Source organism: Ochotona curzoniae, unplaced genomic scaffold (assembly GCF_017591425.1).
Source record: "Ochotona curzoniae isolate NIBS_2020 unplaced genomic scaffold, NIBS_Ocur_1.0 contig_1274, whole genome shotgun sequence".
Classification (NCBI taxonomy): domain Eukaryota; kingdom Metazoa; phylum Chordata; class Mammalia; order Lagomorpha; family Ochotonidae; genus Ochotona; species Ochotona curzoniae.
The window spans coordinates 8,951,703-8,976,298 of record NW_024465023.1 but is presented as its reverse complement, the minus strand read 5'-3'; the positions used below and the strand labels follow the sequence as shown (position 1 = coordinate 8,976,298).

Below are 24,596 nucleotides of genomic sequence, written 5' to 3'. Positions count from 1 at the left end.
ACAGACTTCTTTCCCAGAGAGTGGCAGTCAGGAAAACAGTTGGGAATGTGTCCTAGGAATGGCTTGTCTGAAAGGGGACAGGGATCAGTGGCCAAGCCAATCCCTGTTCCCGGCACTACCTGTCTTCCAGAAGTCAGGTCTGAGCAACAAAAGCCCTCAGCCTTGCACATAGCAGGACATAAAGCTGGTGTAGTCAAATCTTGAAGCACCATAGGTGCTCACCTAGGGTGAGATATGGATACTCCTGGAGGCCCTGGCTCACTAGATCCTGTGCAGAGGGCCCAGCTGGCTGTGAGACGAAGAGGAAAAGCAGTGTGCAGGGGAGAGGCCAAAGCCAAGGGCAACAGGCTACAGGCTGAGGAACAGCTTCAGTGCCCACCTGCAAAACTGCAGAGTCCTGTAGCAACCCCATTCCAGGTACTTTCCAAGCACGGAGAAGCCAGCAGCACCCACCCTGCCCAGCCTCACAACGCCTGCTAGTCAGCTGGTTGATGACAGAGTCCTGCTGTAGCCAGCACTTGCCAGACAGCACCTGAAAGTCAAGCCCAGGTTCATTCTCTAGTGGTGAGACAGACACTGGTGTGATAAGGTCTGTAGACCCTATATGTTCGAGACAAGGCGGTGGGGACTTAGAAGAAGTCACTTAATCTGTCTAGACTTCAGTTAGTCCATCCATTCAGTGACACTACTGACCTTTATAGGCTCAAAACCACTTAATTAGGAATTTGTGAACTGGGAGAATTCATAAATGGGGTTCTAAAGATCCTTTGAACTTGCAACCATCTCTGTAAGTGCTGTCCAAGCCCACCAGTCAAACAGCAGATCTGTAGTTGAACAAGTTGGGTTTCTTGCTCATTGCCCCAAAGGGAAGCATACACGGTACAGAGCAAACAGTTGGTACAGCAGTTAAGCCACCTGTTGGAACACCCACATCCCATATCAGAGTGCCTGCCTTCAAGTCCCAGCTCTGCTCTCCATTCTGTCTTCATGCTGACATGCACCCTGTCTGGCAATGGCAATGATTGAAATGGTTAGATCCCTGCTACCCAGGTGGAGTTCCTGGCTCCCAGCTTAATCCTGCCAGACATTTGAGTGTGAACTAAGGCTGGGAGATATCTCTCTCATTAAACATAAACACCCCCCCAAACACACACACACTGCAAAGGGTGATAAAACCGTAGGCTTTGCACTTGCATTATGTGATTGGAGGAGGATTTTAGGAAGCAGCACTTGGCTCTGGACAGGAAATGGGAGGGGGTTTAAGGCTATGCGAGGTTGTCTCAAAATCTTATCTCAAAGGAGGGCATTTATGAGTGGAGGCTAAGGCTATAAAAACTAAATGATAAATAAATAAAATTTTTAAAAGCAGCATTTTAGTCAGATTAGGGGGAATATTTGATTGTCTTTCTGACTTGAAAACATCCATGTGCCTGTGCTCAGCCTGTGCCTGTGTTTTATTTATTTTTTTCAATCCATGAGGGTCACAGAGTAGCCTTATCTGTTGTGGATGCTTTGTGAACTTGTTCAAGTTCAACAGAACACCAAGTCCTTCTAGTACATGCCGCTCCCGAATGTCAAAAGTCAGGTTTCCCTTTCTCAGTGGGCTCCTAGGGAGGGCACTCTAGGCTTGCATCACATTTTCTCTGAGCTGGAGATCCCACAGAGACATAAACATGTCACCTCTACAATGGCCGGTAGCCCACACAGACTATGGATCAGATATCTGCCTGCAGATTGCCCCCCTCAGGTTGCTGAGAACATCTAAGCCTCAGTTGCCACCTCTGTAAAATGGGCAGCTCCCATGGCAGCTTGCAGTCCAGCATGGGAGGCTATAGCCACTAGCAGAGGTTCCAGTAATGGGGAAACTATAAATCTCTCTGCAAAACACAGTTTTTGTGGGCCCAGCTCAATAGCTTACCAACTGAGTCCTCGTCTTTAAGCTGTCAGGATCCCAAATCACGCCAGTTCATGTCCAAGCTGCTCCACTTCCCATCCAGCTCCCTGCTTGTGGCCTGGGAAAGCAATAGACGATGCCCCAAGGCCTTAGGACCCTGCACCCATGTGGGAGACCCAAAAAAAGCTCCTGGCTCCTGGCTTTGGATCAATTTAGTTCTGGCTGTTGTGGACACTTGGGGAGTGAACCAGTGGATGGAGGATTTCTCTTTCTGTATCTCCTTTTCTCTGTATAACTGCCTATCTAATAAGGAAATAAAATACTTTTTTGAAAAAAGAATATATATGTATATATTCTAACATATAAACAGTCTGTGAAATTTGATCCCTCAGTCTTAAAAATCAACACAGACTATTGGATGGCAGCAAGAAAGGCTGCTTCATTTCTTTTGTTAAAAGGAGATTTTCTTGTGTGCTTTTTTTTTTTAAAGATTTATTTTTATTATTTTTTCATTGGAAAGGTGGATATACAGAGAGGAGAGACAGAGAGGAAGATCTTCCGTCCGATGATTCACTCCCCAAGTGAGCGCAACGGGCCGATACTATGCCAATCCCAAGCCAGGAGCCTCTTCCGGGTCTCCCACGCGGGTGCAGGTTCCCAAAGCCTTGGGCCGTCCTCGACTGCTTTCCCGGGCCACAGGCAGGGAGCTGGAAGGGAAGCGGGGCTGCCGGGATAGAACCGGCGCCCATATGGGATCCTGGGCGTGCAAGGCGAGGACCTTTTAACCACTTGCGCCACCGCGCCGGGCCCTTGTGTGCTTTTTGAAGCATCCTTTGTACAATCTCAGTAGAGAGGGATTTTTTCATCCAACAAAACTGCATTTCTCAAATGTCCCATCAATTCCACTCCCAGAAGAGAAGAGGCACTTCCACAGATGCAAAAACACATGAGCACAAGGTGACTGCATGGTTCATAACTGGACAATACCAGAAAAAATAGCAGCTCCTATACACATCCAGTGGCTGAATAAACACTGGTACATGCTCATGGTGGAGTACTATGCAGTTACAAAATGACTGAGAATGAAATTCATGAGCTGGGGAGGAGTGATTTCCAGGGCATTATGTTGAGTGAAAAAGTAACAATGGCTGCTCACTTCCCTCCAGCTCCCTGCTAATGGCCTAGGAAAGCAGTGGAGGATGATCCAAGCCCTTGGGCCCATATACCTACATGGGAGACCTAGAAGAAGCTCCTGGCTCCTGGCTTCAGGTCAACTCAGCTCCAGTCATGGTGGCCACTGTGTAGTGAACAAGCAGACAGACCTTTCTCTCTGTCTTTCCTTCTCTCTGTAAATCTGCCTTTCTAATAAGTAAATCAATAAATCTTTAAAAAATTTTCAAAGTAACCAAAAAGATGGAAGCAACTTATGTGTCCATGATGAATGAGTGGATCAACAAAATGTGAGCTATACATACATGAAATATAACTTAACCTTGAACGCAAAAGACACACCACAATGCAGATGAACCTTCCACCTTACCATGGAAAATACACTAGACTCCAAAGGTGAAATAAGAGATGACTCCACTTTTTGGGGGGTGGGTAGCTTTCTAAGAGTGGTTAGATTCATCTAGAGGAGCTGTGTAATGGAGACCAGCATGCCGAGAAGTGAAGATACATTGCAGCATGCATCTCTACTCCTGAATAAAAGGAGGACTCCCAGTGAAACTGTTAAATACATCTTGACAATAAGATGCTGGACTTTCTACCATCGTCTATACCTACAATAGATTTCTACAATATCAGGATACACTTAAATAGCAGAATGATGGGCTTGTGACTGTTATTAAAGGATTATACTATTGTAATAATACGGGGGAAATCAGGAGGGGGTGAGGGGGGAGGAGCGAGAGGAAGGAGAAATACCTGAGCCTACAAAACTGTATTGTAAATTTTTTTTTTAAAAAAAAGAAAAATAAATAAGCCTGATATCATTTTCCTCCCACCAAAAGAAAGAAAATAGAATAGAAATGGCCAGGAGTTGGGGGAGGGGAGGAAAGAGGGGATTAGTGTTTAACGGATATGGAGCTTCAGCTGAGAGAGATGAAACTCAGTTTTGGAGCTGAATGGTGGTATCTGCTGCACAACCATGGGACTGTGATTAATGCCACTGAACTAACTGGATGCCTAAAAATGGCTAAAACGGTGCATTTCACGTCATGTGAGTTGCACCACAATTTTTAAAAATCTGCTCAGTGAAAAGAAAAAGACACAAAAGACCACATATTGTGTGATTCCATTTATAGGAAATGTCCAGAATAGCTAAATCTCTGGAGACAGAAAGCAATTAGTGGTTGCCCAGAGCTACCACTGGGAAATGTGGCTGACTGCTCAAGGGCACGAGTTTTCCTTTGTGGTGATGGAAATGTCCTAAAATTAGATCGGGCTGATTTTGACACAGGTCTGTAAATATACTACTATTGTATGGTGCACCTAGCATTGCTTTTAACCTGCCAATTAAAATAAGGATTTGTGAGTCCTACACAGAGGAAAGAAGGAAGGGAGAGGGAAAGGAAGGGACAGAGGGAGAAAGAGGATAGATGTTAAAATAATAATAATATTAATAAGACAAAGAAGGGTACTGGGGCTGGTGCGGTGGTACAGTAAGCTAATCAGCTGGGATGGTGTTGGGCCTAGTCAGGATGAACCACAGAACTCACCTGACACTCACAGGAGCTAGAGCTGAGAGGAAGCCGGGCTAGGTCAGGCTACAGGACCCTGTGGGTAAGGATGCAGCATCCATTGGTATGTGTTTGGGCTGTGTCTGGGAGCGGGCCACACTAGGTTAGGCTGCAGCACTTACTGGCAATCACTAAAGCCAGAATGGGTTTGGGACCACCTGCACTAGATCACAGCACCTCTTGGGCCACACGAGAGCCAAGACTGGGGTTGGGCCAGACTGGGGTAAGTTGTAGAACCTATCAGTCAGAACCGGAATGGGTGTAGGCCAGTCAGGCTAGGCTGCAGTACCCACCAGTTAGTGCCAAGACTAGGGACTATCCATGTCAGGCTCTGCCAAGCACCCACCGATACACAGGAGATCCGCGGCTGAGAATGGACTTGGTAGGGGAACTTGGGGAATTCCTCTGCTAGGCTGCAGCTCCTGCTGGCGAACCAAGAACCAGACTTAAGGGCAAACTAGGCCAGGCTTGGTTGCAGCACTCATCAGCATATGTGAGCCAGCTCTGTGGGTGGGCTGGAGTTGGCCAATCCACAGCACACACTGGCACAAGTGAGAGCCAAGATAAGGTACAGGGCAGGCCAAGTTAGACCACAATACCTATCAGTTTGCATGAGAGCTGAGGCTGGGCCAGAGTGGGCTAGGTTGTTGCACCTACTGGTGAGAGCTGGGGCTGGGGGTAGGCCAGGCTAAACCAAGTTGTAGAACCTGCTGGCTACAGCATACAGACTGAGGGTGAGCCATCTCTACTGGGCCACAGCATCCACTGGAATGTGTAAGACCTTGGGCTGGAAGTGGACCTGATAGAACTTTGGGATTCCCTTGCTGGGCTGCTGTTTCCACGGGTGAGTGTGAGAGCTGGTATTTAGGGTGAGCCAGGCTAGGCTAGGCTGCCACACCCCCTGGCATTCATGAGAGCTAGAATGGTTGTAGGTCTGCTGGGCTAGACCACAGCACCAGCTGGCAAGTGGCAGGACTGGGTGTGAGTCATGTTGGGCTGGACTGTAGTATTCTATGGCAGGCACAAGATCCAGAGCTGAGAACATGCCTGGAAGGGGAACTGTGATCACTCCCCCTGCTACTAGGCTATACCCATTGTTGGTGAGCACAAGAACTAGGACAGGGGCTAGGCCAGGTTGGACAAGGCAGTGGCACCTGCTGGCATACATGTGGGCCAGGTCTGGGGACAGTCGGGCTAAATTAAGCCACAGCACCCATGGGTGTGACCAGTAACTGAATGGGATGCGAGCTGGGCCAGGCTAGGGCTGCAGCAAAGACTGGCACATGCAAAAACCCGAGCTGGGAATGGGCCTAGTGGGGATTAATGAGGATCACCCCCAACTAGGCCACAGCACTCACTGGTATGCATGAGGACTGTGTCTGTAGCAGGCTGTCTGGGCTAGGCCACAGTACCTGTCAGTTTCCTGTGACATATGGGGCTGGGGTAGAACTGACTAGGTAACTGCACCTATTGATATTTGCGTTGGATAATGCAGGTGACAGACTGAGCCTGATTCTGCACTGGTTGGTGCATGTAAGAGCCAAGTCTGAGGTTACCCTAGGTGAGGTTTCTTGGGGGACTGCCCAACTAGATAGCTAAACTCGGGGCCCTTCCACCCCCAAAAAATCACAAGATATATTGTTCAACCTTGGGATGCATGTATTGGGACTGGGCCTCCTCAGTTGCTGATGCCTGTGCAGTGAACAGCATGTAGGCCAGCAGGGGACGTTAACTGCCTTGTCAGAGAATGGCAACAGAACAGGTTAGTTGACTCTCCTGGCCAAGCTAGCAGCATGTTCCCGGGTCTATAGATGCATTAAGGTAGACTTTGTCAACCAATAGATCTTGGAAAATTTTTCTCAACCCTGAAGCAATCAAACCAACAATGTCTCAGAATTACCAAACTACTCAAGTAACACCCTCAGAACATTCATCCCCACTTCAGGGTCTCTAAGGCTGACATCATTAAACGACCATACCCTATCCCCACGTTCTGATGTAGTTTGACAGTAAAAAGTGTCCCCCTCCGCCTCCTACCCTGCAGACACATGAGGGAAAAAAAATACCTAAAACATTTGTCCCACCTACTTCCCTGTATCTATTTAGAGGCCCACAGGGGCATGCATCCCTCTCAACTATGTAAACAATGTTCAAAAGCACAAATTTTTGTAAATTTTTAAAAGAATAGTAATTGCTTGTGACAAGAATCAGCAGTGGAGGACCCATGATTGAGATGCAGTAGATCCAGTCACTGTCTATGACACCAGCATCCTATACGGCCCTGTTTTGACACCTGGTTGCTCTACTCTGGATTTGTACTTGGAACTCGGCATCCATATGGGAGACCTTTATTGGATATCAGGCTACTGACTTTAGTCTGGCCCAGTCCTAGCTGTTGCAACCATTCAGGGGAGTAACACAGTGAATGAAAAATCTCTCTCTCTCTCTCTATCACACCAAACTTCAAATAAATAAACAAATCTAAAAAAAAAAATACTTACCTGGCAGGGGAGATGCCATCGTTTTCCCAGGGCGAGGCTCATCCACAGCACTTGGGATGTGCTGACCCCTGCGATTTCCCCAAAGGTGGGATTCTCAACTGCAGAATTTGTGGAAGTGGGGGACTGTGTTTGCGCTCTTCCCTAAAAAAAAAAAAAAAAAAAAAAAAAAGATCAGTGTTATCTATAGCCTACAATGCCAGTATCCCATTTGAGGGCTGATATGAGTCCCAACCATTCCACTTCTGATCCAGCTTCTTTTAATGCATATAGGAAAACAGAAGAAAATTACCCAAGTGCTTGGACCCCCTAACACACACGGGACACTCAGATGAAATTTCAGGCTATTTGTTTTGCCTTGGTCTAGCCCTGGCTTATTTTGCCAATTGGAAAGTTAATCAATATGGAAGATTTCTCACTGTGCCCCTCCTCAGCCCAGTAACTCTTTCAAATAAGTAAAATATATATATATAAAGAGATTTATTTATTTGTTTATTTGAAAGACTGATTTTACAGGAACAAAAGGAGAGACAGAAAGAACTTCCATCTGCTGGCTTACTCTCCACATGGTCACAACAACCGGAGCTGGGCTGAATAGAGGCCAGAAACCTGGATCTTTTTCCAGGTCTCCCACATGGGTGCAGGGTCCCAAGGCTTTGGACCATCCTCCGCTGCTCTCCCAGGCCACAAGTAGGGAGCTGGATGGGAAATGAAACAGCTAGGACATGAGCCTGTGTTGATATAAGATGCTGATTCTGCAGGTAGAAGATTAACTCGCAATGCCATTGAACTGGCCCCATAAAAATTAAAAAAAAAAAAAGACACCAATGCATGCTAAATTGTGAGTGAAATTTTGAAGAGAAAAAAAAACCAAAATTGCATAGTCGCAAAGTCTGAAAATTGTTCTAAAATTTCATAGATGGGCCCGGCACGGTGGCCTAGAGTGGCTAAAGTCCTTGCCTTGAATACGCCGAGATCCCATATGGTCACTGGTTCTAATCCTGGCAGCCCTGCTTCTCATCCAGCTCCCTGCTTGTGGTCTGGGAAAGCAGTAGAGGACGGCCCAAAGCCTTGGGACCCTGAACCCACATGGGAGACCTGGAAAAAGCTCCTGGTTCCTGGCTTGGGATCTGCTCAGCACAGCTCCTGCCGTGGCAGCGCTTAGGGGGTATGAATCATCAGATGGAGGATCATCTTCTTTGTCTCCCTTCCTCTCTGTATATCTGACTTTCTAATAAAATATTTTAAAAGCTTCATATAGATGCAAATAAGAATTTATTTTGGTGAAAAAAAAATGAAATTCAGACAGCTTGTTCACAGTTTGCATTCTCTATGAGTGTTTAAAAAAAACACCGATTTGCGTGGATTTCAAGTTATTTGCATGAAAATAAACTTCTCTTTTAATGATAGATTTCCACAAGTTTTTCAAAAGTACCCTCAAATCCCTCTACAACATACTTACAAATTACAAAAGGAAACTAGCCCATGTTGGGGCTTTGCGCCTCCAGATGCACTGAGAGACAGCCAGCGTCACTTGTGTGGAATTCCTGCCAAGAATGCATGATACAATCCTAATCATGAGGAGACATCAGACAAACCCCAATCGAAGGGCATTCTTCCAAAGAACAGGCCTGTGCTTTTAAAACAACACCAAGATGGTGAAAGTTAAGGGAAAATTGAGACTTTGTGTCCGATGGAGGAAGATTGAGCAGATCTGATAAGGCAGGTGCACCTCGTGACAAGGGCTTCCCCAAGCCTCTGGAAGGACACTCCAGCAACATGCGGGGATGGCTGGAGTCAAGCAAGCAGAGAGCGAATACAGCAGAGGAAGTGGAGGAATTGGAACTCTCAGACTCTTGCAGGTAGGAATGTAACAAAACGTCTTTGCTCTTCAGAAATTCATAGCAAAGTGTTTCAGTTCAAGGGCCATCCACCCTCAAGGAATTCTAAAACAAATTACAGGGCTTGGCGCGATAGCGCAGTGGTTAATGTCCTCATCTTGAACACGCCAGGATCCCATATGGGCGCCGGTTCTAATTCCAACTGCCCCGCTTCCCATCCAGCTCCCTGCTTGTAGCCTGGGAAAGCAGTCCATGGCCCAAACCTTTGGGACCCTGCACCGGCATGGGAGACCAGGAGGAAGTTCCTGGCTCCTAGCTTCGGACTGGCTCAGCTCCAGCCATTGCAACTGCTTGGGGAGTGAACCATCAGACAGAAGACCTTCCTCTCTGTCTCGTCCCCTCTGTATATCTGCCTTTCCAATAAAAATAAATAAATCTTAAATAATAATAATAATAATAAAATAAATTACATAACTCAGAAATAAAGAAAAAAATACATATCTCAGAAAAAAATTCTTATACGTAAAACTATGTATTTGACAGTGGGAACTTCGAAAACACATGGAAAATTGGCTTTATCCTTTAATTCCATCTTCCATGAATCTTGAAAATTTCCTGTGTATGTGTGGGTTTGTGTAGTGTGATGCCTGCAGCATGGTGTGTGTGTGCACATGTGTAGGGAAAGAAAGTGAGAATGATACAGAGAAATAATAAATATGTTAATATCATGAGGCTCAACATCTTTTTTGCTAGTCTTGAAAAATGAAAGGTGAGATCTCATTGCCTTAATTTGCATTTCTTTAATGATGGAGAGACTAAAATGCCAAAAAGCAATAACCCAGAATGATCACAAAGGCAATCAGATTTGAAAGTTATTGAGTGCCCATTTTCCATGAAGCTCCAGTTAGAAATAGGAAGCATCTCATTTGGGAGATGTGAAAACAATACCTTACATTGGTTTTAATTTTACATTTCCTTGATAACCGGTATCTTGTCATAAATTATATATATGTATGCGTTAGCCATTTCAGATACCTTCTGTTTTTTGTTTGTTTGTTTTAAATGGCCATTACGGCCATTTGGGAAGTGAACCAACAGATGGAAAATCCTAGTCCTCTGCCTGAAGCACCAGCATTCCATATGGGCACCAGTTCATGCCCAGGTTGCTCTGCTTCCCATCCAGTTCCCTGCCTGTGGCCTAGGAAAGTAATAGAGGATGGCCCAAAGCTTTAGGACTCTGCACCCACATGTAAGAGCTGGAAGAAGCTCCTGGCTCCAAGGTTTGAATCACTTCTATTCTGGGCATTGCAGTTATTTGGGAAGTGAACTAGAGGATGGAAGATCATTCTCTGTCTCTTCTCTTTCTGAAAAAAAATCTACCTTTCAAATCAAAATAATTTCTTCACAAAATGAAAAAGACAAGGACTACAGTAGCTATGGTAAGCAGGTACAAATAGAGAATCATTCAGAAAAGAAGGTATCTGGGCCCCGCGCCTTTAAAAAAAAAAAAAAGATTATCTTTATCAGAAAGGCAGATTTACAGGGAGAAGAAAAGACAAAGATCTTCCATTTGCTGGTTTACTCCCAAATGGGCATAACGGCCAGAGCTGAGCCAATCCGAAATCAGAAGCCAGGAGCTTCTTCCAGGTCTCCCACGCAGGTGCAGGGTCCCAAGGCTTTGGGCGCTCCGGAACTGCTTTCACAGGCCACAAGCAGGGAGCTGGAAGGGAAGTGGAGCAGATGGGACATGACCTAGCACCCATATGGGATCCTGGCGCTCACAGATGCAGGATTAACCGGTTGAGCTATTGCATCACTCTCCCTGCTTTTTCTTATTAACTCGTAAATTTTCTGTATATGTCCAGAACCTAACACCCCTTCGTTACACACATCAAAAGCCTAGACAGAAACAGTTCAGTTCACAAAGCCTAACAGCAACATAGTGAAGATTTCCTCATTGCCTTTAAAAAAAATTATTTATTTTTATTGGAAATGCAGATTTACAGAAAAAAGGAAAGACAGAAAGATTTTACATCCACTGGTTCACTCCCCCAAACAGCCTTAACTGCTGGAGCTGGGGCAATCTGAAGCCAGGAGCCAGCAGTTTCTTCCTTGTCTCCCACATGGGTGCAGGGTCCCAAGGCTTTGGGCTGTCCTCTGCTGCTTTCCCAGGACACAAGCAGGGAGCTGGAAGAGAAGTGAAGCAGCCAGGACACAAATCAGTGCCCATATGGGATGTTCTTGCTGGCAGGTGCAAGATTAGCCTGTCAAACCACCATGTCAGCCCCAGTTACCTTAAAAAAAAAAAAAAAAAAAAAAGTCCATTTATTTGAAAGAGCTACAGAGAAAAAGAGGGAGTGAAACGACCTTCCACCTGCTGTTGCACTCCCCAGGTGGCCGCAATGGCCCGGACTGATGCAAGGCAAAGCCAAGAGCTTCATTTGGGTCTCCCAGGTGGGTGGCAGGAACCCAAGGACTTGGGTCATTTCCACTGTTTTTTTCAGGCCATTAGCTGCAAAAAAGTGGAGCAACCAGGACACAAACAGGTTCCTATATGCGATGCCAACACCAAAGGTGGCAACTTCACCTGCAATGCCAGACCTTAGTTGTATCTCATTTTCTTTAACTTTTTATCATATAACTCTTTTGGTTATCTTTTTCTTTTTCTTTTCTTTTTTTTTTTTTCAGAGAAAAACAAATGGATCAAATTTCCCACCTCCTTGTTTATTCCCAAAAAAATCCACAGCGATAGAGATTGGGCTGAGCCGAGGTTCTAACCGGGAATTCGATGCAGGTTTCCCAATGTGGGTGGCAGGGATCCAGTTTCCTGAGCCATCACCTGCTGCCTCCCAGAGTGTGTATTAAGCAGGAAAATAGAATCCCCACTAGAGCCAGGACTCGAACCCAGCCACTCAGGAGTCCCCACTGGCATCTTAACTGCTCGATTAAATGCCCACGCTGGATCTCCCAGTTTTACATGCCAGGTTGCAACTAAGAGAAACATTTCTGGTCTACGTGGATCCTACCGGAGAGCATTTGAGGACAGCGAAAAGAATGATCTACTGCATAACATGCCTGGCCTGTAGTCGGATGCTGAGGGAGGGGATAAGTGTGTAGCTGGCCTATGTCATGATCTACATAGCATGTGCAGTATTTTTCATCTTTGATACACGAGCATGAAACCAAAGTCCATGCTACGGTTTGTTAATATATACATATCTAGGACGCTATCCATTTGCTCTCCACCTGCAGCCGGCGGTGTCTCGAAGCCAAGAGCTGCTAATCCCATTCTTTTGTTTAACAGCTCAGCCATGCCGGTCAGCCGGTGTTTATCTGATCTCAACCCGCTTGCCTTTGCTCGCTGAGTCAGGGTGGAAGTCCACCTAGCCTGGGGTTTGCTTCTTGCTTCCACATCAAAACTAAGAATGCAGCAAGTGCTCAAGAAGTGTGCCTGGGGGGTGGGAGGGAACAGAAACCGCAGAAGAGCAGACCGTAGACAGTAGGCGCTGCATCCATGTTGAGCCCAATGCAGAATTCTGAAAGTGCTTTATAAACGCTCCCTGAGTACTGCAAAGCAGCCTTCCGGTGTCCCCCCTCCCACCAGCAATACCTAACTAATTGCTGGGGTCACCTTCATTGCAGGGTCGAGTCCGTTGGGGAATTAAGTAGGCAAATCAATTGAAGATAAGCCAAGTGCTCACAGCCACCCCCCCGGGGGGTAAGCGTAGGCGCCTAATTTTGCTCCTAGGTGACACCCAGTCACTGCCTATACACGTTTCGGGCCCCTCCCTGGGGTGTGGACGCTTGGAAATTCCTTTAGTTCCCTCTAATGATGACCTGCGTAGATTTTCCCCATCTCTGAGATCCGGACGCAACCGTGCAGAGAGGACTCGCACGGGTGAGCATTCGGGGGCCACAAGACTGGGGGCCCCCCATCCTTCCCATCAGGACGTGCAAGGTGGAGTCCCAATTTGGCCCTTGGGAACCGACAGAAAGTCTCCCGACGCCGACGCTTCGCGGCTGCAAGAGCCACAGGCCGGAAAAGTGCGGGCGAGCAGGCTGCGCGCGCCGCCGTCCTCCCGCGCCCCGCGCCCCGCGCCCCTCAACCGGCCGCTCCTTTCCCCCACCCCCCCCACCCCCGTGCCTCACGCCCCCCCTCCTCCCGGACCCCGCCCCGCTCCCGCTTTCCCATTGGCAGAACCCGCCGCCTGGCCGCCCCGGGATTTAAAGGGCCCGCTCGCCGCGCCGCCCTGGGAGCCGCTGCTGGTCCCGGCCTTGCGGCCTGCGGGGGAGGCTGCCCGGAGGAGGTGGCGACGGTGGCAACGACGGCGCATCTCTGGCCCCCTGAAATACGATTGCCTTCCTGCCAGGTAAGACTCCAGAAGTGTGCGCACGAGTCCCCGGCTCCCGTCCCTCAGCCGGCCTCGCCGCGCGCCTAGCAGAAGCCAGTGTCCTGGGACCCCCGTCCCTATCACCTTTCCGACTCCCTCCCCCGCCCAGTCTATATCCCCTGCCACCACCTCCACTTCCCTGCAGTCCCCCAGCTTAGGCAGGGCTTTGTTGGCCGCCTCTCGCCGGGTGGGGGGGGTATGATGGGGAGCGCGGGGGATACAGGACAGCCCCCACATCCATACAAGAAGGGATGCACACGGCTCCCAAGTGTCACAGAATCCCCCTGTCTGCCCTCCTCACAGAGCTACTCCACCTTGGAAGCCGGGAAGCCCTCCCCCAGCCCGCCCCCAGCCCCCTTTGCCATACGGGCCTAGAATGTACACCATCGGATCATCCTTGGCCAGGACTGTTCACCGCGATCCCGAGACCCGGCTCCTGCATTCCCCGCGAGTCGCCGCTGTGTGTGTGCGTCCACAACAGTCCCCCATCCCTGCCCTCCGCACACAGACACACACGCACGCACGGTCGGCGGCTTAGTCCGATGTACCTGCCGCTCACGACTTCCCGCAGCCCCTCAGTACCATCTGTGGGTTGCGCACCCTCAAACGGAAATCTTTAAAAACGCTCCATCTGCCCGTGGACATCCTGCTCCCTCCGTGCCCTCCTCCTTCCCCCCTTTGGCAGATCTATCCATCTGTCCATCCATCCGTGGGGGTCCGCCATGGCCACCTTCAGCCGCCAGGAATTTTTCCAGCAGCTACTGCAGGGCTGTCTCCTACCTACGGTCCAGCAGGGCCTTGATCAGATCTGGCTGCTCCTTGCCATCTGCCTCGCCTGCCGCCTCCTCTGGAGGCTTGGTAAGTGCCTGCCACACCATGTGTGTGCCACTGGGCTAGACTCTGGCACACCTGCCACGTTCATCCAGGCCAAGCCACACCTTACCCTGCCGCGTCCAACCAGACCAGAGCAGGTGCCGACATGCCTGGCTCTACCACATCCCGCGAAGCCCTGTTCCAACATACCACGTCGTGCTATCCACCACGGCCACCCCTGCCACCACAGCACGCCAAGCCACATCCTGCCATACCAGGCCATGCCCTTCCGGGTTCCTGGGATGCTGAGAAGCTCATGGGGATCCTGAGGCGTAAGATCCCACACTGTGGATGATGCAGGGCTACGAACTCCCAAAGTATTCCCAACAGGATTTGGAGATTGTGACAAATTGCAGTCCTCCTGTTTTTCGGTTTCCAGGATGTTGGTAATCTAAATTTCTGTAATCAGGGCAGGATGAAAGTTCTAGATTCTCGGATGCTGGGATGTTTCGACAATCATAAGCAGGCCTGTAGCCAAGTAAGATTTCAAGTCCCCGAGGTTCCTTCAGGAGGCTGCGATTTTCTGAAAAATCTGAGATTCAAAGGTTCTGTACTTTGTTTTTATTTCATTTGAAATGGGTTTTGCAATCCCCTCCCCTCCCCCAGTTTATTATTTTGAAATATTTCAAAGCTCCTGAAAGCTTGGGGAAAAAAAACTAGCACACCGATCACACACATCATCACATTCTCCAACGGTCAGCATCTTGTCACATTAGTTTGTTCTGTCTGTCTGTCTTTCTGCCTATCTATCTATCTTCTTCTTGGATCACTGGATCACCTGCTAACATCAACACTTCATCCCAGACCCTTCAGTGTGTGGCTCTCAAGGACACTCCCTGCCACCAAGCACAGCCCTAGCTGTCACCCCCTATGAAATGTAGTGTGAAGGCAGTAATATTATGCAGCATAAACCAAGGGGTGTACTTTCCCCCCCTGGTCTCTCAAATGTGCTTTCAAGGAGCCCGGCCATGTTCTGCCACCAGCACTTCGGGCCCCTCCAGTCAGACCAAGCTCCTACCTCCTCTAGGCCTTCACCCCAACTGTGCCCTCTGCCCAGGCCATCCTCCCCTACCTAGCAGGCCACCAACCTTCCCTTTCTTGTTCTCTCTCTCGCCCTCTCTCTCTCTCTTTCCCTCTTTCCCTCTCTCTCTCTCTCCCCCCTCCCTCTCCCCCGAAGGGTTGCCATCCTACCTGAAGCATGCAAGCACCGTGGCAGGCGGGTTCTTCAGCCTCTACCACTTCTTCCAGCTGCACATGGTTTGGGTCGTGCTGCTCAGCCTGCTGTGCTACCTCGTGCTGTTCCTCTGCCGCCATTCTTCCCATCGCGGCGTCTTCCTCTCCGTCACCATCCTCATCTACCTACTCATGGGGTACGGGTGTACAGGCTCAATCCTAACACTGTTGGGGGCAAGGGTGGGTGTGGTCCCCAGGGCTCCCTCATGGAGTTGCTCAGGACAGGAGTGGGATGGGGCCTGGGGAAGGCAGGGCATTGATGTTCACAGGAGAAGCAAGGGAATCTAGGAGGATTGTTCTATGAGGAGGCATACATAGCATAGGGCAAGGATGAGCAGTATGCTGTGCAGAATGTTCCAGAAGAAGGGAGACTAGAAGACTTGTCCTTTCACAAGTCTGTACAGGTCACACAGGGCCTGGGCTTCCCCGGGAGCTGGGAGTTTGGAGCTGGGAGTTTGAGATCCCCAAGAATTATTGCTCTTGAATTTGTGCGAGGTCCAAGATGGCAGAATGCCCCCAAGCACCTTGGTCTCCCTATTGTGTGGTCTCACAGGCCACGAGGTTCATGAGACCAAGACCAAAAGGTTATTATTTTTCCTCAGTGAGATGCACATGGTGGACACAGTGACATGGCACAAGATGCGAGGTAAGTGGGTTGGCCACTTTCACTTGCCCCAGCCCTTCTGCCCACTCCCCTCCTTCTCCTTGCTCCCAGTCTGTTTCTTTGTTCCCCTTCCTTCCTCATCCATGCACCCCACTGGACATGGGGGCATTACATCCCCTTTCCATCTGTGTATCTTTTCACCATGCTTTGTCATCCTGAGTCTGTCTGGCCCATCTAACATATGACCCTGATCTCCCAGCTGAGGGTGCCTGCCTGTCCAGAGCCTTCTTGCTCACCAACCTGACAATGTGCCCCTGTATCTATCATTGGACCCCCTTTCCCTACCACCCCTCACCTGCTGCTCTCTATCCCCCACCCTTGCTGACCTGCTCTCTGCCCATCCACTTGACCATGGGTGCCACACATAGGGGCCCAGATGATCGTGGCCATGAAAGCGGTGTCTCTGGGCTTCGACCTGGACCGGGGCGAGGTGGGTGCAGTACCTTCGCCCGTGGAGTTCATGGGCTACCTCTACTTCGTGGGCACCATCGTCTTTGGGCCCTGGATATCCTTCCACAGCTACCTACAGGCTGTCCAAGGCCGCCCGCTGGTGAGGTCCCTTGGGTAGGGAGGGCGGGGGAGAAGGACAGGTGGTCAGGGACTGTGGGAACCACCATGGGGACAATACTTATTGAGCCTTTGATTCACCCTGCAGAGCCGCCGGTGGCTGCAGAAGGTAGCCCGAAGCTTGGCGCTGGCCCTGCTGTGCCTTGTCCTGTCTACTTGTGTGGGTCCCTACCTCTTTCCATACTTCATTCCCCTTGATGGTGATCGTCTCCTTCGCAAGTGAGCACAGCCTTTGAGGTCCCTGCCCAGCAGGGACAGGGATTGGGTAGGGGACCTGGGGTCTCCCCAACTCTGAGCCTGTCTCTTAATGCTTCTGTCTGTCTTCTATTACTACAGCAAGAAACGCAAAGCCAGGTAAATGAGGACAGGTGCCTGAGGGCGAGTGGAGCTGTCTGGGGGAATGGGGCCAGTGCCTATGACCGATGGCTTCATGGAAGTCTGAGTCTTCTCTGTCTGTCTGTCTGTCTCTCCATGACTAGATCGAAACTGAATGCCTTTCTGTGGCTTGTCTTTCTGATCAAGTTTGCCTCTGTGACTTCAGGTTTGACTGGTCCTCTGACACATAGTTGTCTCAGAGCTGGCTGTCCACCTGTTCAGCTATTTTGCCACAAAAACAGTGATGTGGCTGTAACAGGGAGGACAACAATGTGTTGGTTTCTGGCTAACCTGTCCATGAATCTGGCTAGAGGCGGCGACATGTAGCAGGTGGTCTACCCATTGGTGACTGATGCCTGAATCTAGGGACTCTACATCCTGGTGTGTGGAAAGGTGCCATTATCAATGAAGGGGTGGGTGGCCGTTATCGGATGTGATGAATCAGGGTGGACAATTCTGGTATGTCTATGACTCAGGCTGGGAATGGTCTGACTGTGGCTTGTTGAGTAAGTGATTGGGCTATGTGTGTGCCTTCTCTGAACACTTGCTGTTGCCCAGCTAAGGGATGTCATGGCCAACTAAGTCCCTGTATCCACTGATCGGCACAATCAATTGCCTGCCTCTGGTTTGATTCCAGAACTGGATCTACATGCTTGATTCCATAACCCCTTCCCCTACTCATGACTGCTGATTATATATGATAATGAATGAGTGAGTCCCCAAAAGGTCAAGAGACTTGACCAGTGTCACCCAGCACAGCATTCAGCCATAAAGCCTAGGACTAACTTCTGAACCTGTGCTTTTCACAGGAGCAACATGTTGCCTGTTTTTCACCATATCGGATTGTAAATCCAACAGTGTGAAAGTGTGTGCATGTGTGTCTGTCTGTCTGTTTGTCTATTGGTGTTACAGTAGCTCTGTACTTACTACAGGGTTTTCTGTCTTCTGGTCACTGACTCAGCTCTGGTAGCTGCCAAGGTCTTTGTGTCTGGCTGTGTGGCCTTTGGAGGGCTCAGAGATACAAGATTGGACCTGGCCAGAGGCGGGGCTGGCTGACTGGCTGGCCTTGCAAGGTGGCAGGGTCATGTTGTTTATAGGACCACAAATGCTAGCTGCTTGGCAGTGTGTGTCTGCGTGTGACTCTCATAGTCTACCCCTTTGGTCACATTTCTGTCTGTCTTGTCTATGGTTGACTCAGGTCAACTACCAGGGTCTCTCTGACTCTCTTATTCTTTCTTCTCTGCTGCCTTCCTGACCCATGGGAACCCTAGGGGCACCTTGGTAAGGTGAGTCTACAGAGCAGGACTGGGGATACTGCCACATGGTGGGGGTGAGGGAGATGACTCCAGAGCCTGGGCATCATGAACTCCTCTCCTGCCTCTTCCTCCCCAGGTGGCTGCGAGCCTATGAGAGTGCCGTCTCCTTCCACTTCAGCAACTATTTTGTGGGCTTTCTGTCTGAGGGCACAGCCACGCTGGCAGGGTCCGGCTTCAGCGAGCACAAGGATCATCTGGAATGGTGGGGGAGGACTTGGGGAGGATCCCTTTATCTACTCCCTCCCCAGGGTGCTGATTGCCTAGTGCACCTGCAGGGAGGTGGGGTGGAGGATCTCCTGGGGAAAGGGACAGCCCCAGCAAGGGTGATGATCACATGGGTTGAGATGTCAACTGGGGTTGGCACATCTCATTGGCCCACAGGGACCTGACGGTGTCCAAGCCACTAAATGTGGAGCTACCACGGTCCATGGTGGAGGTTGTCACAAGCTGGAACCTGCCTATGTCTTACTGGCTAAATAACTGTGAGTCACCAAGTCACCACTCTAGGGGAGCTGGTAACCTAGGTCCTTCCATACATTGACTGAGCACCTACTGTATACCAGCCACTGGAAATGCAACAGCTATGAAAACACCTCTCCCCTGGTGGAGCTTATATTTTGGGGTGGTGGAGGTGTGGCAAGAGCAGATCATAAATCAGAGAAAAAGGAACACAGGTCATCTAGGTGTCAATGGATACTATAATAAAATACTAATAATAGAGCAGGTAAAGATGATCTAGGAGTGCAGGCAGTGTTGCAATTTTAAATGCATAAGCTAGGGCCATATCCCACCACATACGAGACAAAGATTCTAGGAAGGTGAGGGAGCAAGGGGATGCAGCTATGGTGGGAAGAAGAATGCCAAATGACAGGCTCATGTGTGTGCGTGTGTGTGTATGTGTGCATGCATGTGTGCACGCACACAGAACAGCAAGATCATTGGAGCAGGCATATAGTGAGCAAGGGGGCCAGGGCTCAGAGAGGCAGTGCCTGAGGTTATGGAGAGCCTTGTGGCCCACCCAGAGGACATGGGCTGTTTTCTCTTGAGAGTGATGAGAGCTGATTCAGAAGCAGTGGGGAAGCCTCTGCAGGATTCCAGCCCAGTGCCTCTGCTGACCACTGCTGGCTGACGACTCGGCATGCCTGAAGAGTAGAAGTCAGGGCAGCTCCGCAGCAGATGGACTAGAGGCAGCATATTGCCTCAGAAGTCTTGACGCAGGAGCAGAAGAGGCCTGTAGGTGCAGGGTACAGAATCCAGGGGTTTTGCCCCGAGGCAGTAGGGAAATAGCAGTTAACCTGGGACTGAATTTGTGAGGAGCTGTTTGGGAGGGAAAGCTCCTTTAAGGCAAAAAGGGCTTTATTCCTGTGGTCTCTCCCTCTCTCCTTTCACTGCCTGCCAGAGAGCCTCTGGGAAGGGCCCAGGGAATCGCAGGGAAATGTCCACCTGCATCTTTCCTTGCAGATGTTTTCAAGAACGCTCTCCGCCTGGGGACCTTCTCAGCGGTGCTGGTCACCTATGCAGCCAGCGCCCTCCTGCACGTGAGCAGGGCAAAGTGGGATCAGGGCAAAAGCTGGGCGGAGCAGGGGGATAGGGAGTGGGAGGGGTGGGCTTCCTCCTCACTCACCTCATTAGCACCTCCCCCATCCTACCCCAACCTCCTCCCCCACCATCCCCTACCACCAGGGCTTCAGCTTTCACCTGGCCGCTGTACTGTTGTCGCTGGCTTTTATCACTTACGTGGAGCACGGTGAGTGCGGGAGATGGGGGATGACGACAGCAGGGTCGAGATGGGCTCTGTGTGGGTATGTGGGTGGGGTGTGTCTGCAGTCGCCAACCTCTGAGGCTAACCTGAACCCCTCCTTTCCCTTCCTCTACCACACAGTCCTCCGGAAGCGCCTGGCTCGGATCCTCAGCGCCTGTGTGTTGTCTAAGCGGTGCCGGCCTGACTGTTCACACCAGCATCGCTTGGTGAGGAGGGCTCAGTTCCAGCAACCACATGCCCCCCACACACCCCCTCAATAACCTTCCTTCTGCTTCCATTTTGTGTCTGTCTCAAACCGCTTCCTCTCCTGGTGCCCAATAAAGCCCCAAAAGTTCACCTCCCTTCGGGGGGCTTCCGTGTCACTCACAGGCATTTATGGGGCACCTGCTGATACCGGGCACTTTCCTAGATGCTTGCAGACACAGTAATGAACAAAACAGGCTCAAGTCCCAGCCCATATTAAATGGGAAAGATAGTTAAAAAAAAAAAAAAAGTAGTTTTTGCTTTGTTGAGCAAAGCTAAGAGAAAATACATAAATACATGTAAGAAAGGGGGTGGGGATTGGAGGGCTTCCACTTCACAGAAATCAAGGGTGAAAGTTTAGTTTGTTGGCAAAGATGACCAGATTTCCCTGGCTTGGGAGCCATACTCCATTCTGCCAACTCTTTGCTAAGGCAGACCCCTGGTGGCAGCAGTGATGGCCTGAAAACTTGGGCCCCTGCCACCAGTGTGAGAACTGGATGAGGTTCTGGCTCCTGGTTTCAGGCCAGTGCAGTCAGCCCCAGCCCTGGCTGTTGCAGGCATTTGAGGAGCAAACTAGCAGATTAGGATCTGCTATCTTGCCATCTGCCTCTGCTCTTCTCCTCCCCCTCTCCAGTAAGTAAATAAATTAATAGGGAGGTCAGTTTGGGAGGCCTCCCTGGTGACGTGACACCCTGAGTGGTGTCACGGTGGAGAGGGCAACCCAGGAAACAGGAGCAGTGCAAAGGTGCAAGGTGAAAATGGGCCTGGAAGACTTTGAAGAACAGCGAGGGGAAGCCTTGATGCTTGAGCAGAGCGAGCCAGAGGGGAAAGCAGTTGGGAGGCATGAGCCTTCTAGGTCATTTGGGAATTTGTTTTGTCCTTCCTGTTCATCATAAACAATAGCATAATTTCCTGTTTGTCTCACATAATTGATCATAATTAATCCCCATGAATCCCCCATCCTGGTAGGCCCCTGCTCCTACCTCCCACCCCCACCAGCATACTTGCATATCCCCCTCCCACCAAGCCTGACCCTGTTACCCTCATTGGTAATAGCCTTTCATGCTTGGGGACCTCTGAGCATCCCTCAAAGGGATGCTTCCTCAAAGCCTCTCTTATACCTCTGCGGATTTACCCTGGGCATCCTCATTCCTGAGACTCACTGTATCCTGTACGTGTGTGTGCATGTGCATGCATACGTGCACACGTGTGTGTGTCCTTGGGCTCTCTGTGCAGGTGGAGGTGAAGGGCAGTACCTCATTCAGCTGCCAAGTGTATCCATCTGTCCTCCACAGGGCCTGAGGGTACGAGCCTTAAACTTGCTTTTTGGGGCCCTGGCCATCTTCCACCTGGCCTACCTGGGCTCCCTGTTTGATGTTGATGTGGACGACACCACAGAGGAGCAGGTGAGGTGGGGCCCTGGGTAAGGGGATGTACCAGGAATGGTGCTACCTGGTCTTGAGCAGCAAGAAGGTGAAGATGGGGAGATAGAGGTTGCAGCTCCTGGAATTGGGTCTCTCAGCCAGTGCACCTGCTTCGTCCTTTCCTGCTGCCCCTCTTGTTGAGTCACACTGCTGGATGTTCTGTTTTGGAGAGATGGGTAAAAATCTGCTTACTTGTCACCATTATAACAATTTATTCTACAGAGATGGAGTAAAGCTCATGGAAAATGCATACAATTTTAAAAGTGTACATGGATTTCAAAACCTTTTTTCACTAAAGGAAATATACCTTTTAATTCCATTCTGTGAACTTTTTGAAATATCCTCATATTTTATTTGATTTTTGTTTAGGTGGAATTGGCAAGCTTTCTTTCTTTTTTTTTTTTTTAAGATTTTCTTTATTTTTTTATTTCAAAGTCAGATATACAGAGAGGAGGAGAGACAGAGAGGAAGATCTTCTGTCCAATGATTCATTCCCCAAGCGGCTGCAATGGCCAGTGCTGCGCTGATCCCAAGCCAGAAGCCAGGAGCTTCCTCCAGGTCTCCCACATGGGTGCAGAGTCCCAAGGCTTTGGGCTGTCCTCGACTGCTTTCCCAGACCACAAGCAGGGAGCTGGATGGGAAGTAGAGCCACCGGGATTAGAACCGGTGCCCATATGGGATCCCAGAGTGTTCAAGGCGAGGACTTTAGCCACTAGGCCATCTCGCCAGGCCCTCTTTTTACTCAGTTTGAATGTGCAAATTCTGGATTCTGCTGCTTTAAAGTTTTACTTTACCATTTTACTTTAAAGTCTATTTGCTATTTCTGCTTGTCCAGCATGCAAGTTGTAGATTTTTCCTCCATTTTAGAGTAAGAACAGTTTGATTGAAAATTGAAATTTTAGCTTACCTGAATTTTGATTCAGGTTGTAGGCACAGAATCTGAGTCTTATTTGTCTTCAAATAAATATTTTATCCCATTTTTATTAAGATAGACAATGCCTGTCACGTGGTTCAAAAGCATAGAACATTCCAGATATTCAGGGAAAAGTTCTGCTCCCCACTCTATCCTCTGCCCTTTTTATAGGTAATCACTTTATTCATTTTATAAAAATATCCTTCCAAAGTTTAAACATATCAAGCAGAAATAAAAATATGTTAAAGTCCCTCTTCTTGTTTTTTATAGGAGGTAACAAAGGTGACACATGTATGATACTGTCCTGCAATTCTTACAAATCTCCCATAGCAGCTGATAGAGCGTCTGCATTCATTTTTTTTTTTCCCACTGTGAGAATATAACGCAATTTAAGTTGTCCCTTAGTGGTAGACACTAAGCGGGAGGCCAGTCTTTTCCTATTGCAAATTCCCTTGAAAAACATGTGATCAGGCTTGTGTGTTCTCCAACGCAGGATGGCTCTCAAACATCCTGGATGTGTGTGCCAGTTCTGCAGGAGGAAGACTATGAGTGAGGCTGATCATCTTGTTTAAGAGCCTTTTGTTTGTTCATTAGTGGGATGGTCTACTAGCCTTCTGTGGTAATTTTTAACTTAAAAAAAAAAATGAACTCTAGTAGCTCCTTATATATTAGGGAGTTTGCAGGTCAGAGAGTAAGATTGCCTTGTCTTTTTTACTATTTTTTTTTCTTGTTTTCATTTTTGTCTTGCTTTTAATTTTTTTTTTTTTTTTGGTAAGAGACAGCAAAAACTATGCATGGTTACCTTTGAGATGTACCCAATCCCTTCTGTGGAACCTCACCTAGGCTGCTTTGGAGTCACCAAATGTCCTTGGAGAGAATGGGTCATCATAAGATGCTGTTTATTCTTGCTGAGTGAGACCATCGCCTCTTTCTTTCCCACAGGGCTACGGCATGACATACACTGTCCACAAGTGGTCAGAGCTTAGCTGGGCCAGTCACTGGGTCACTTTCGGATGCTGGATCTTCTACCGTCTCATAGGCTGAGGCATAGGATTCTCTTGGCCCCCTCCCCCCAAGATCCCTCCTCCTCAGGGTGCCAGGCTCTGATGAGGAAATGAGGGAAGGCCGTCTCTACTCCCTTGACCTCACTCTATCCATGATTCCCAACATCTCTACACACACACACACACACACACACAGACACCATTCCCATGCCTGTCAATCCTCACCCTTCCACAAGGGCAGGCAGGGGATGGACCCTGCTGGGGCCTAGGGGTGGGGGGATAGTTAGGAAAGCAGAGAAGGGGAGATCCAGGGCCTCCCCGCCTACCTTCTCCCTTTTTATATTGTTTGTTATTGTCAAATAAAAGTAGGAAATATCAGTGGGCTCTTTCTTCACTGTTCAGAGGGAAATTGGAATAAGGAAAGGGGTGTGGCGTGGATTAAGGGTGGGAACTGGAAGTCATGAAGAGACAACGTACTGTGATTGGTTCATGCCTCATTTGTGATGGTTCATGATTGGATGGCGGGCCTGCAGAAAAGTCCTGGTCCTATTTGATTTGAGTGGAGGGGAGACAGATTGCACAGATGGGTATCAGAGGAGTCTGATACTGAGCTGACAAATCTAGGGCTCCCCCTTTGGACTGACCACTCTCGCCAGACAACAAGGAAGGAAAGCAAAACATTGTTTGGGATTGCACCTTGCAGGTGCTAAACAGATGGTAGGTCTAGGATGGGTCTGGATTCTGATGCATTGCTCCCTCTGGGTGCCCACTGGTTTAGGGTTATGGCATTCTGCCTGATTCTTTAGAATTGGCATCGTTGAATCTCCATGCCAATTGGCCAGCCAGGCTAAAGGAAT

The 24,596-nt window shown here is 49.2% G+C and overlaps 1 protein-coding gene and 1 pseudogene across 4 annotated transcripts; both read left to right on the top strand.

Moving 5' to 3' along the window:
• The first annotated feature begins 7,128 nt into the window (after positions 1–7,128).
• Positions 7,129–7,280, top strand: LOC121171787 (annotated as a pseudogene).
• A 6,807-nt stretch (positions 7,281–14,087) lies between these two features.
• On the top strand, positions 14,088–24,030 carry LOC121170472 (protein-serine O-palmitoleoyltransferase porcupine). 4 transcript variants are annotated; one of them, XM_041001731.1, is made up of 14 exons: positions 14,088–14,223; positions 15,416–15,608; positions 16,074–16,117; positions 16,504–16,685; positions 16,791–16,921; positions 17,039–17,056; positions 18,349–18,363; positions 18,470–18,595; positions 18,775–18,875; positions 19,855–19,931; positions 20,077–20,140; positions 20,276–20,361; positions 21,694–21,804; positions 23,678–24,030. In XM_041001731.1, exons 1-14 carry the CDS (start codon positions 14,088–14,090, stop codon positions 23,777–23,779), a joined length of 1,386 nt encoding a protein of 461 aa, XP_040857665.1. In that variant the 3' UTR covers positions 23,780–24,030. The 4 variants fall into 4 exon arrangements, with proteins under 4 accessions (XP_040857665.1, XP_040857656.1, XP_040857683.1 ...); XM_041001722.1 differs by lacking the exon at positions 17,039–17,056; XM_041001749.1 differs by lacking the exon at positions 18,349–18,363.
• Positions 24,031–24,596: the final 566 nt, after the last annotated feature.